The following is a 14,274-nucleotide window of genomic DNA, read 5'->3' as shown; positions in this document are numbered from 1 at the left end:
AATTGTTTGGCTTTATAAATATTTTGATATGAGCGTCACTGATGAGTCTTATGTAGACGAAACGTGCGTCTGGCGTACTAAATTATAATCCTGGTACCTTTGATAACTATATATACCGCTGTTCAAAACTCGTAAATCCATGGACAAAAAACAAAATCGGGGTAACAAACTAAAACTGAGGAAAACGCATTAAATATAAGAGGAGAACAACGACACAACATTAAAATGTAACACACACAGAAACGGACTAAGCATTAGACAAAATCCGATGAAAATAACAAATATAACATATAGACCAAATACATGAATTTTGGATAGAAAAGTACCGTGACACGTCTTATAGTAATGTGAATTCACACTCAAATACATGTTCCATTCGCTCCAGTTTATTCCACGACAAATCCAATTCTAGCAGGTGATTAAGATTGTGGAAACTACCATTCGATCATAGAATGATCCGATTTGACTTCAGATTCAGGAAATTTATATTCGACGGCAGATTTGGGATTGTTGAAATATTGTTATTTGATCAATTTACGTATTGCCCATCTGTTATATTAAATCAAATACACCGTCTATCAAAATGGCAGCGCAGTGGTGTTGTATCGTATGCATATACAGTATTGAACAGCATACAGCATAATATTAAGGTTATCATGGTTCTAAATAGTTGAAGTTAAAGTTAATCCACACTTTAAACAAGTAACTTAAAAGATATTAGGCAAGGCAATATGACAATAACCTGAATGTTCTGCATTATATATGTAGTGAGCAACTGACTGCATCATCAGGACACTGTCTTATTTTCAACTGGCAAAAAACTGTGTTGTACCTATATGTATATATAGTAAATGTATTGTTAATATATGTGTTAAAAGAAATACTTTCTACAGAATATTTTTTTCATTTTCTCATTCATTGATCTTCAATAGACATGTCAATTCGGTGAATATTATCAATGTAGTATCAAGCGATACTCGAGTACTCTCTGGGCAAAATATCTTCAAAATTGAAATCAAAACTACATACTACATGTTTTTTTGGTTCTTAGATAATTAACGTTTTACCCTCTCCATTTTTATCTTGTGACCTACCGAATTAGACTATTTACCGGGTTTGTAATAACATGAGCAACACGACGGGTTCCACATTTGGAACAAGATCTGATTATCCTTTCGGAGCACCTGAGATCACCCCGAGTTTTTGGTTGGGTTTGTGTTTGTGTTGCTTAGTCTTGAGTTTTCTATGTTGTGTCTTGTGTATTATTATTTAGATATAGGGAGATGTGGTATGATTGCGAATGAGACAACTCTCCATCCAAGTCACAATTTATAAAAGAAAACCATTATAGGTCAAGGTACGTTGTACAACACAGAGCATTGGCTCACATCGAACAGCGATCTATATAAAGGGCCCAAACAAAAATAACTAGTGTAAAACCATTCAAACGGGAAAAACAACGGTCTAATCCATTTAAAAAAACGAGAAACGAAAAACACTAATGAACCACATCAACAAACTAATAAACATCAGATTCCTGACTTAGGAAATGTGCAAACAATTCCAGCGGGATTAACATGGTACCAAACCTTCTCCCTTATCTGAAACAAAAGTGTAACATCACAACATAAAAGACACACTGGAATGGATTAGTTCAATCAAATCTGTTTGTCTTTTTCTTTTTAAGCTATGGTGTTGTCGGTTGTTCTGTGGTGTTTTTTTTTAGATCTATGAGTTTGGTTGTCCCTCTGGTATTGTTCGCCCCTCTTTTGTGATGGATCATTATAGTCGTAGAAACTATCTATAATAATTAATAGTTCAATCACTACATGTTGCTTAATTTCCTGAATGTATATTGTTATGTTAATTTAAATGAAGTGACTATAGTCCCAATGGAAGGGATGTTTTTATAATGATTGGATTTGAAACTAAATGTTTTTGTTATTCAAAAAACAACATGTCACTATAAAACACAATATACAAGATTAAACAACAGTAATAAACTTTACGACAACACATTAACAAAGGGGTCTGAATGGCTGTATTAACATTGTTGGTTTCCGGATCAATATTTCGATTTCGTTAGGTGCAGATTTCGAAAGCAGCTTACTATATGCGATATGGACTTTGCTCATTGTTGAAGGCCGTATAGTGACCTATAGCTGTTAATTTCTGTGTCATTTGGTCTTTTGTGGAGAGTTGTCTCATTGGCGATCATACCACATGTTCTTTTTTGTATTTATGACAATTTTGTACATTGACAAGTCATTGTCAAACAAACAAAAGTGAGAAGTTAAATTGTTTAATTGAAATGAAGATTGGAAGAATAAAATGTACATAAATAATACATGTAAAAATCAGCAGCTCATTTTAAATGTTGTAAATGTTAAAATACTTACTATAAGCTGCCTCTCGTTTCGATATCAATTACAAAATATTAAACTTTATGTTACTGTACTTTGGCTGTTAGGTTTTGTATAAGGCAAAAGTCCATGAGAAAATTTGTTTTATTTTCTTTTCTAGAATGAGGTACTTATGAAAAATATATATGCATGAGAAAATGCTATCTATATGTATTTCATATTGATCCAATAATTAAAAAAATATAATTTATATATATAAGAACGTTTGAAAAAGTTTGTATAGTCATGCATTATTACTTACAGCTTCGACATGTGTGTGAAGAAGTTAAAATTTTAAAAATAATTAGGTGTAGGGTAAAAACAAATACGATACAGCATGACACGGTCTTTATCACCCTGTGTCTAGAATACCCTAAACGGAGAATAACAGTAATGTCATCCATACAAAAATCATTGAAGTATTAACGAGTATTGAAAATCGGAACTGTGTTTTGGTTATTTGGTTTATCGACTGAACTAGTAGCTCTGCACCGTGATGCAAAGCAAAAACATAAAATATTTGACCAGCACCACTTTGGCAGCGACTTGATTTTTATTCTGTGTAGTGTGTTGTAGACTGTTTCGTCGCTTTTCTGTTTGATCATGATGTGTGGGATTTTTAGGAGTTTTTTATTTGTGTTTTAGTCAAAATAGTGTAAAGTTATTTTATATGGATTATTGAGGCAAAAAAATGTTATTCTGTTCTCTATGTCAGGTTTAGGTAACAAATAAATCCAATTCAATGCTATATTTCATTTTGAGTTTAATCGATATAAAAAATTAAAGGAGGTGTTTGTCAGATAGAAAATTAAATCATAGATAATAATTACACACATGCGCTTGAATACATCCTCGGTCGGGTCATGGTGTCATGGTAGCCTTGAGTGTAGGGTTTGATTGGATCAATTCAAATCCAGGTCTAAAGACTGGACAATTTTTTTATGTTCATTCTCCTCTAAGCACACGTCATTTAAAAGTAAGAAGTAATTTTATTGAAATAAAGTTCAGACATTGGACTATTATCAAATGAACATATACATAAATTTGTTTACACAATTGAACAAAATATTAAGGAACAATATATTGAACAGAAAAATTGACACTGATTCCACGGCTGGATATGCCCTGAATCAGAATAGTCTGTCAAAGTACGGTCATATGTCTTTTCTTTATTTTTTATTCCTTAATTTTATAAACCATAGATTATTGAAAACAGTCAATTCATACATTTAATTGTGAAATTAAAAATACACCTTTTCAAATACACTATGGATTTAATATGAAAAGGGTAATGCTTATCGAAGATTTCGAATCACAGTTAGGCAAACATTGGAAAGAGACAACTAAAACTTACTTGAAATAAGTTTTAAAATGGATTATCTTAAGGATGTACTTAGGTGAGGTTTTGGAATTTGTGTCAAATGTTCGGACTCCTTGGTGTTTTTTCATACAAAACAATGTAAAATATTTTGCCCCATAACACCCATTTATTTTTTCATATAAGACTTAATAGCTCATGAAAGGTCTATTACCAAAATTTTAGAAGATTTTTAATTTTCGTTCTTTTGTTTTGAGACCTTATAATACCAATGCAAATATAAGGTAAAAGTCCGAGTCAGCCTTTTCCCGCCATATTTTAAATCTCAAATATCTCGAAAAGGAGGTCCATGACCTATCAATATTTTTTGCTTATTTTTATCCTTAATTGATGCTCTACCAGATAATGGTATTAATTTTAACTTCTTAATTTATTAATTTTTACCTAACCTCACCTAAGTACATCCTTAATATTTTAATTTCAAGTTATTTTTTATTAAGGATGAACACCTCTAAGTAGCCAAAAATTTCTAGAATTAAACTTTTTTTGTAAACCTGATTTTTGAGTTTATAACACTATAAAAAAATAATTGGTGAAGAAAACTCATAGGTTGGTGCACTTCTTTTTTTGCTACGGCCCTTTGAAAGTACCCAATTTTGATGATTTTCCCATTTTTCATCTAATTTTACCAGTTTTGGGGCTTTTGTCGTGAAAAAATCGCAGTTCTACAATTAAAATATTTTTCATACTTTTAATAAAGAGTCAAATTTACAATTCTGTAAATTTTGTAAATTTGTGATTTTTCTGTTTTAAGAACAAAATGCATATTATTTTAACTTCTTTGTTATAAATGAATGAAAAAATACATATTTAAGAAATATGGAAAGAAAAAGTGATATGGGATGTACATGTTTCTGGTTAAATCATTTCGTGTGTCCCTCACCCATTCAAAATTTTTAAAATTTATTACTCATAAACTACTTATTGTAAATACACAATTTTTTCACAGAGTTAAGTTTGATTATAACATTTTTGAAATTTATTTCTATTTTCCACTTGTATCGCATGTTTTGGAAATAATTCTAGAACGAGACTGACACGTCAGAATAATACATCCTAAAACAAAGCTTTTAAATACAAATACAATACTTTAAATCAAATAGCGAGGCTGGTTTTGTGCTATGAAGCGGACGACAAATCGAACGCAGCTAACATTCAATTTTTTAAATGTTCAATAAGAGAATATTCCTATTTATAATTCTAAACTGTTTATGTTTTTAAAGTCTCCTTGATTTTGTCCCAAAATACAACGTTGCCTTGTTCATCGTTAGGATATTCAATATAAGATTGTTTTTGAACTAGTTCTAACATAACTAGAGGGAGTTCACTTGGACGAATTTGTTCAAGGAACACGAGAAATAGAATGTTTTGACCTCCTCTCGAATAAATGCTTTCCATTCTTGCCATATTAAATTCAAACATACAATAATACGAATCCAGAAATGATCTTGTTATAATGCAAACAGTTTTTCTACTTTCGTGTATTGCATTTGTAATATTTTGTGTAATGTCTTCTCCTGGAAGGAAATCTCTCTGGTGAATGCATAACTTAAGACTCTCCTTTTGTTCGAGGTTTCGAATAACGTCTTTGAATAAGAAATCCTGTTCCTCGTCGGAATAGGAAATGAAAGCATCAAATGTATAGTGACCATCATTCAGAATCGGCCTATATCGCTTATATTTACTTCTGGTCATATGGTATATGTATCGCAGTCTCCATCGATATCGATATCCTAATCCACCGACCAGAACAACGCAGGCAAAAGCTATACCGGATGTTATACATGCAATTAAAACAGTATACGATGCACATTCCTTTTCAAGCTGCAAAACAATTGGTCTTAACGGATATATCGTTATTACAGAATTATTCATCCAATTACATCTGTATGTTTCAATTCCGATAAAGATATGACGATTTTCAAACATCCACTGAATAAAAGGGAGCTTATTGCAACTACATTGTACGTCATTTTTGGAAAGGTCAACTTTTAGGTCAGAACCTTTTACAATGTTTGAGATGGAATTCATCGACTCTTCAGAGAACGCTTGTATATTGTTGTGTGAAAGGTTTAACATTTCCAACGTTGGGAGTGTGGAGATATCAAACGAGATGTCCGATAATATATTGTGACTAAGGCTTATCGTTTTAAGCTTCGGATGATTATGAAATATTGAAAAATGTAAACTTTGAATTTGATTAAACGATAAATCGACATATTCAAGACGTTTGGCTGACTGTTTTGAATATCTATTTGAAGCTAAAAATTTACAAAGACCATTATTTTGTAATTTCAATTGCATTAAGTTTGGCATTTCAAACTGGAATTTGTTCAAATTGTTGTATGATAAGTCAAAAATCTCAAGTGTTGGTGGTAGAAAGTATTTCCCTATAACATAAACAAAACTGTTGCCTCCCATTTGTAATTCTTTAATACCAGAATTTTTTAAACAATTAAAAAAATCATCCCATTCCAAACTAACTGTGTCTCTTAATGTATAAGTCATAACCAGTTTCTGAATCGGTGTAGATCGGAAATTTTCTACCATTTTAGATATATCATATATATCGAAATTAATATGTGAAATGTTAAGTACTTTTAACTGTTTTTGGTCCCTAAAACTGCCGTGATGTACCTCTGATATGCTACACCTAGATATATCAATGAATTGCAAATATTTCATGTTCTCAAATGTGTATGAAGCCAAATAAGTGAAATCACAGTAGCCTGTTCTAAATGATTTCAGATTAGTTAATTTGGAAAACCCTTTATCTATATTTGGGCAATCTGGTGATTCGTCAACATCTATTTCCAGCTTTTCTAATTGTTTAAGGTTAGTGATAACATTTGTACAAGCCAAAAATCCGTCCCTGTCATTATGTTTTGCATTCAAATGTCGTAACGTCTTCAAAGGTGCAAAAACTCCTAAAGGAAATGATTTCCACTTTAACGATAAGTTGTTGTGTTCTAGTTTCAGTTTCTGTAGATTCGAAAGTCCAGTAAATGAACCAAGTTCCAATCGCTTTAGTTTATTCCAAGATAAATCCAACTCTAACAGGTGCTTAAGATTCTTAAAACTACCATTTGATAATAAAATTATCCGATTGTACTTCAGGTTCAGAACATTAACAGTCGATGGCAGACTCGGTGCTGATGTTAAATTGGTATATGAACAGTTAACGTATTGCAAATCCGCTTTGATATAACAAAGACATCGTCGATCAAAAACACAATGTATTGATGTCGTATTTTTGACAAATAGAATAGTAATAGTTAGTAGTATGCAGAAAAATAATATGTTTACCATTATTCAACGGGAGAATTTGAACTCAACTGGGATCACAACAGTATTGAATTGTACAGAAACGGTGAACTTTCAAAGTTTTAGGCCAGACAATTTGACGCTAAAACAAAATTGTTCAAATTGTCACGGTCTGCAATGGTAGTGGTCAGCCTCTTACTGCAACAATGGCAAGTTGTGGTATATCGCAATATATATCACTTACGTCATGTGTATACACTGTATTAACCTGTATATAAAGAGTACAATTGATATTGGTTATACAATTGAAAATATTTGTTATTACGGTGACAAACATTAATACTCTTGCTGTCCTTTGGCACATCGACACACATAATCGTGAAAATATAAGTTATCATGGTTATGGCGTTCAAGTATTGCGATTGTAGCGTGGTGAAGGATCTTATCGAAATGACATCTGCAAAGTGCAGGATGCTTAATATTGCAATTCCATACAATATTTAAACAACACAGATTGTTAATTTCATACTATGACTGGAATATTAAATTCGTTTTTTAAATTATTTTTATTTATTTTTTATTAGTCCCTCGAAAATTATTGTGCAGCTACTTCTTAACAATGCTCGTAAAAAGCGAATTATTTATCTAAATTTTACATTTCTGATAATTCTTTATTTCCGTAAACTCATTATAGAAACCAGGCTTAGTATTTAGAACACCAGACGGGCGTTTCGTCTATAAAAGAGTCATAAATACCAGTGATGCTTGCATAAAAATATGAGTAAAGGCAACATAAAGAACATGTTAACTTACAAATACCATTAAAACACCAAACTAAGTTTACAAATACCATTAAAACACCAAACTAAGTTTACAAATACCATTAAAACACCAAACTAAGTTTACAAATACCATTAAAACACCAAACTAAGTTAGCAAACTAAGTCTGTAATTTAAACTAGACTATATACTGGATGTTCTTCATTTTTTAATGTTCCGTTTTGGTAAGAAACAATATGGAATAATTAAAGTTATATGCACAAGAAAAAAAAACATATTCATATTTTCATAAATTCCCTGCAAGGAGAAACGATACTCTTTCAACTAAAATTCTGCTAACAAAACAACCTGGAGGTATTCATGTTATTGGTGTTTAAAAGGAAATTCTAACAGAATGGACAAAAAGTCATCTACCATGAGATTTGATATCTAAGAATATGCAAATGCAAGGCAAGGGATTTTCTTATTTTTTATGTATCAAGATCTTATCAAAGATTATCAGGTTTGTTAATTTGGAACGCGCGTTTCGTCTACAAAAGCTACTGGAGATGTGTAAAGTCTAGCGCTTGAGATGTAAAGTCTAGCGCTAGAGATGTAAAGTCTAGCGCTGGAGATGTAAAGTCCAGCGCTGAAGATGTAAAGTCTAGCGCTGGAGATGTAAAGTCTAGCGCTAGAGATGTAAAGTCAAGCGCTGAAGATGTAAACTCTAGCGCTGGGGATGTAAAGTCTAGCACTGGAGATGTGTAAAATCTAGCACTGGATATATGCAAAGTCTAGCGCTGGAGATGTAAAGTCAAGCGCTGGAGATGTAAAATCAAGCGCTGGAGCTGTAAAGTCTAGCACTGAAGATGTAAAATCAAGCGCTGGAGATGTAAAGTATGGCGCTAAAGATGTAAAGGCAAGCGCTGAAGATGTCAAGTCAAGCGCTGGAGATGTAAAGACAAGCGCTAGAAATGTAAATTCTAGCGCTGAAGATGTAGTCAAGCGCTGGAGATGTAAAGTCTAGCGCTGGAGATGTAAAATCAAGCGCTGGAGATATAAATTTTGACGCTGTATATGTAAAGTCAAGCGCTGGAGATGTAAAGTCGTCGTCATCCTCTGAAACCACTGGACCAATTGGAACCAAACTTGGCCATGACAATCCTTAGGGTCTCTACTTTCAAAATTGTATCCGATTAACCCGCCGACCAACCAACATGGCCGCCGTTACTATAAATAGAACAATGAATGGGGTAAAAATTTCTATAAAATCATTTAATGGATCAATTGCTACCAAAATTGGGGTAAATGATGCACTTATGATTCCCCTTAAGAATTGTTGTTGATGACCCCAACCGCTTTCAAACATGGCCGCTGTCGTAACTAAAAATAGAAAATTTGACAATTAAAAAAAAACAATTTCAAAAATCTTCTCCTCTGAAACCACTGGGTCAATTGGAACCAAACCTGTGTTCGTTGAACTCGACCAATTTCTAAGATGGCCGTCACCACGAGACATAGCTTAACATAGAATCCAATGGGAAATACATATAATAAACAAGTTATTTTCCGAAGCCTTTTTAAGCAATGAATTGATATTATGCATGAATGATCAGATATTGGTTCTACATGAAAAATATGTTTTTGGCATCTATCCAACATCCAGAATGTCTGCTATGGCGGAACATAATTTAACATTGGACCCTTACGGAAAATATATAAACAGCTTCTCCCCAGATACCAATTACCATTACAGAGATTGAACTGGTATTATGTATGAATGATCCTATGATGGTCCTTCACAAAATTTAACATTTTTGTGTCAATCCGAAAAATCCAAGACGGTCGCCGTAGCGGAACACATTTTAACATTGGACACTATTCCAAAAACATATTAACAGGGTTTTTTTCTCAGAAACGGCTACACAGATTGAATCAACATTATACATGAATGAACCTATGATGGTCCTTCACAATGGTATGACGGCCACCTTGGCGGAACATAATTTAACATTGTGCTTTTGCCATCACTTGGCATCCGTCATCTGTTGTCAGTCTATCCTCCGTCTGTAAAAATTTCACATTTTTAATCTTTTACTTCAAAATTGCTTGGTCAATTGGAACCAAATTTTGCAGGAATGTGTATGGAGGGTCCTCTAAACAGATTCCATAGTTTGTGCCGATTGATTTTCAAACATGGCCACAAAGGGCAATACTTGTTTCTTATTTGTCGAAATAAACCCAAAAAAATCCTCTGAAACTACAAGGCCTATGGAACTGTTACTTTGTAGGAATGAAATATGGGAGGTTCTCTACAAAGATTTCACATTTTGTGCAATCAAACATGGCAGCAAATAATGACATGGGCAATTCTTTTTTCGAAATTCATCTCCTGTCAAAGTATATTCAGTAACTGTAACTTAATTGGTAGGAATGATGTATTGAAGTCCTGTACCAATATTTCTTGTTGATTCAACTTCAAACATAGCCACCATTACCGTGACCATGGGCAGTACCTGTCTCTGATTAGTCGAAATCAAAAAATGTTTTTCTTTGAAACTACAATTCCCATTAAACTGTAACTTGGTGGGAATGGTGTATGAGGGGTCCTATACAAAGATTCCTCATTTTATGCAGATTTGATTTCAAAAATGGTCGCCATGGGAAATTCTTGCTTCTGATTGATAGAAATAAAACTAAAGTCTTGTCCTCTGAAACTACAAGGCCTAGTGTTTAAACCTTGAAAAGACAGTCCACTCTCGTTATCTCGAACACATGTAACGTATTCCTCATATTAAGCACCCCTGCCACTAATGACTATAAGCACCCCCTACCTAGTTTTCCAACAAAAAATTAATAAGAGCCCTCTAAAATAACCAAAAAGTATCGTTTTTTTGCGTAGAAATGTCAGTGTGTTTCTGTTTGTGGCATGAGCGCTTAATACGAGGAATACGGTAAGTCGAATTATCGGATAACTCGAACAGAATGTTTGGACCACTTTTAGTAATATTCAAGTAAATTTACTCCTGATTACTCGAATTTTTGGTTAAGTAGAAATAAATTCATCGGTCCCTTCTAGTTCCACATAACGAGAGTCAACTGTATCATAATAGGAACGATGAATAAAGGGTCATCTACAATATCTCCTCGTATCCAATGTGGCTTTCATGTGCTATGCATTGGGACCAGGATCGGGTTACAGGATTAGCGACACAGGCTATTGTGCACCCCTGAGATCCAAGTTACACCATACCGTTAAACAAATTTGCCAAAACAAACAATTTATTTTGTTCAAACTTTGCAATCTGTACTGACCAATTTGTGGTGCCAATTTTTAGAAATCAAAGATAGCTTCCGCGGCCAAACATAGTTTTGCGTAGAAAATACCAATAAGTTCATTTAGACCAGGTGAACGACTACAGACTCTAGAGCTTCTGGTTTATCAGACTTGGATAAATTTATATATAGGTCACAGTATAATAGCTGAAGTGAATTCAAAGATGAGTTTTGTAAATAAATTTTTGTAGGAATTATGCATCTTGATAACTTTGAAAGCACTGGGTACTGTTTCACTAAAGGTCGTAAGAGTTACGACTGGCTGTAACTCATACGACCTTTAGTGAAACGGTACCCTTGAGTCCTGGTTTTTAAATCTTCAACACTTGACTCTACATCTCCAGCGCAGGACTTTACATCTCCAGCGCTGGACTTTGCATCTCCAAGGCTTGACTTTACATCTCCAGCGCTTGACTTTACATCTTCAGCGCTAGACTTTACATCTCCAGCGCTTGACTTTACATCTCCAGCGCTTGACTTTACATCTCCAGCGCTTGACTTTACATCTTCAGTGCTAGACTTTACATCTCCAGCGCTTGACTTTACATCTCCAGCGCTTGACTTTACATCTCCAGTGCTTGACTTTACATCTCCAGCGCTAGTCTTAACATCTTCGGCGCTTGATTTTACATCTCCAGCGCTGGACTTTACATCTCCAGCTCTAGACTTTGCATATCTCCAGCGCTAGATTTTACACATCTCCAGCGCTAGACTTTACATCCCCAGCGCTAGACTTTACATCTTCAGCGCTTGACTTAACATCTCCAGCGCAAGACTTTACATCTCTAGACCTAGACTTTACATCTCAAGCGCTAAACTTTACACATTTTCAGCACAGGACTTTAAAAGATACTTTATAATCTGTGTGAGACCAATTTACGAAGGGATGATTTCAACTTCACCATTTGGAACGCTTGGTTTAATAGCTTCCTTGTGAGCAGCAACCTTCTATCAAGACAATCATGATAGGAAATGCAAGCACGGGAATATCTTATCAATTAGGAGATATATACCCCGTATGCAGGTGCTGCTGGAATGTTGCTACTTAGAAATGGAAAGTTCACAATTGGAAAGCTGAAATCATCTCTTTTGTCGTAAAGTTTTGTTTTCAACCGACCCTCATTGTCAATTTTTAGATGTAAGTCAAGAAATGAGGCCGACTTAACTATTCTGTAGTTTATAAATTGTTTTCTACTCTTGATTTTTCCACTGGCATTTAAGATTTTTACAGGATCTGCTTAACCATCCGAAGTACCTAAGATCACCCCAAGTTTTTGGTTGGATTCCTGTTGCTTAGTCTTTTGTTTTTCAATGCAGTGTCTTGTGTGCTATTGTTTTTCTGAATTTATCTTTTATAGCCATGGCGTTGTCAGTTTATTTTCGCTCTATGAATTTGAATGTCCCTCTAGTATCTATAGGACTTGTTTCATATACATACACATATATAACTTAATGTATGGTATATCTTTTGAACTTCATCGACGCCCGAACGGTGACCTATACAAACTATAGTTGTTTATTTCTACGTCAGTTGGACTTTTGCAGAGAGCTGTTTCATTGGCAATAATCAGACATAATCTTTTGTATTCATGTAGTTCATATTTGATGATGTGGTTGTAAATTGTAAAAGAGATGTATTACTACGATCATTATTATGATAACAGTTCCATATGATTGTAGTTGTTTGTGTATCTTTGTTTTACTGTTTTACGAATTATACAAAAGACAGTGTATTTAGTATTACTTTAAACATGTTCAAGGGGGAAGTATTCAACATTGTGTGAAAAAAACTGTATTTAAACATGAAAGAAACTTTAAAAAAAAATGCCAAAAATATATTGATATTGATGTTTAGCTACGGTATTTTTTTCGTCATTTATTGTGCTTACCTGTTTCCATTGCATAACATAAAAGTGCATATTCCAAGCCAAACAGAAGTACTTTTTGTATTCGTGTTCTCACCATTTTGTGATCAAATGTACGTATATTTTATGAATGAACTAAATCGTACACATAGGGAAGTAAATACAAGGACTGAACTCTTACTATTTATTTATGTATTAATATATAATTTCCGCTTGTCATATAAAATCACGATAGGTACAATGTCCGGTTTGGATCCTGATTTTCGAGCTTTGCCATGTTTTTTCCCCAATTGAATATGGTTAAATGTTAACAAAGGGACTTCTTTTCTGAAAAGACGTGACTGAAAATACACAAGTTAAAAATTTATTGTTTGTGACCCTAATGTTTTATCATCATTATCAATTATATATCAAGTTGAATTTTGCAATCAAATGGTTTTATTTCATAATATAAAAAAACTATTGCATTTAACAATACTTAGTTTAATAATATCATAATGGCACATTTTATAAATAAATTGCATTGACTGTTATATAGTTATTTGTGTTATCTAATGAATTGCATGGATAACGACAAAGATTGTTCATATCAAACAAGTTCACTGCATACCATAAAAGCCGATTTGCGTTTGTTCCGGTCGATCCAAAATGTTCACACTAGTGAAAACATGTTGAAATAATCATGATTTCATAACCCTGGTAATTTAACAATTGTAGTATCTGGTGCATCTTAAACATGGAATAAAATATGATAATCTATGTTTTCAGTATTTTTGTGAAACAATGTGTTCTGTTTGATTTAATGTGTATTCCGAATTTAAACAACTATCTGAATGTAAAAGAATAACATTAACAGTACAAAATTTTCTGCATCGGATGCGCATTTCGACAATTAATGTCTCTTCAGTGAACTCGAAAAATATTTGAAATTGAAATGCTTATTGAAAAGATGAAGAGCTATAATCCAAAAAGGTATACAAAGAATAGCTAAAGCCGACCAAGGAACCAGAGCTTTGCATGAGGGAGATACATTCCTTAATTTAAAATCATTTCTAACATTTTGAAACAGCAGAATTTAATAACAAAAAAATCAAAAATGCATCTGTTTTGAATCAGTGCACAGGAAGGAAGAACGACATCATGCTTATCCACTCAACGTTAAATGCAGGTGAAATCGAATTAATCATAGTGAATCCCATTATACTATCTCAGATCTATAGATCAGATGTCATTATATAACACACAATTTCAAATGTTTATTGCAAATGGT

The 14,274-nt window shown here is 33.3% G+C and overlaps 1 protein-coding gene across 1 annotated transcript; it reads right to left on the bottom strand.

The window, feature by feature from the left end:
• Window positions 1-3,174: 3,174 nt before the first annotated feature.
• On the bottom strand, window positions 3,175-13,115 carry LOC139488618 (toll-like receptor 4). Its single transcript, XM_071274348.1, has 2 exons — window positions 13,029-13,115; window positions 3,175-7,312 (listed from the first exon to the last, which is right to left on the bottom strand). The coding sequence occupies exon 2, from the start codon at window positions 7,087-7,089 to the stop codon at window positions 4,990-4,992; it is 2,100 nt and encodes a 699-aa protein (XP_071130449.1). The 5' UTR covers window positions 7,090-7,312; window positions 13,029-13,115; the 3' UTR covers window positions 3,175-4,989.
• Window positions 13,116-14,274: the final 1,159 nt, after the last annotated feature.

This window comes from Mytilus edulis, chromosome 9 (assembly GCF_963676685.1).
Source record: "Mytilus edulis chromosome 9, xbMytEdul2.2, whole genome shotgun sequence".
NCBI lineage: Eukaryota > Metazoa > Mollusca > Bivalvia > Mytilida > Mytilidae > Mytilus > Mytilus edulis.
Note: the sequence above shows the minus strand (reverse complement) of the source record. Positions and strands in the feature narration are given on the sequence as shown.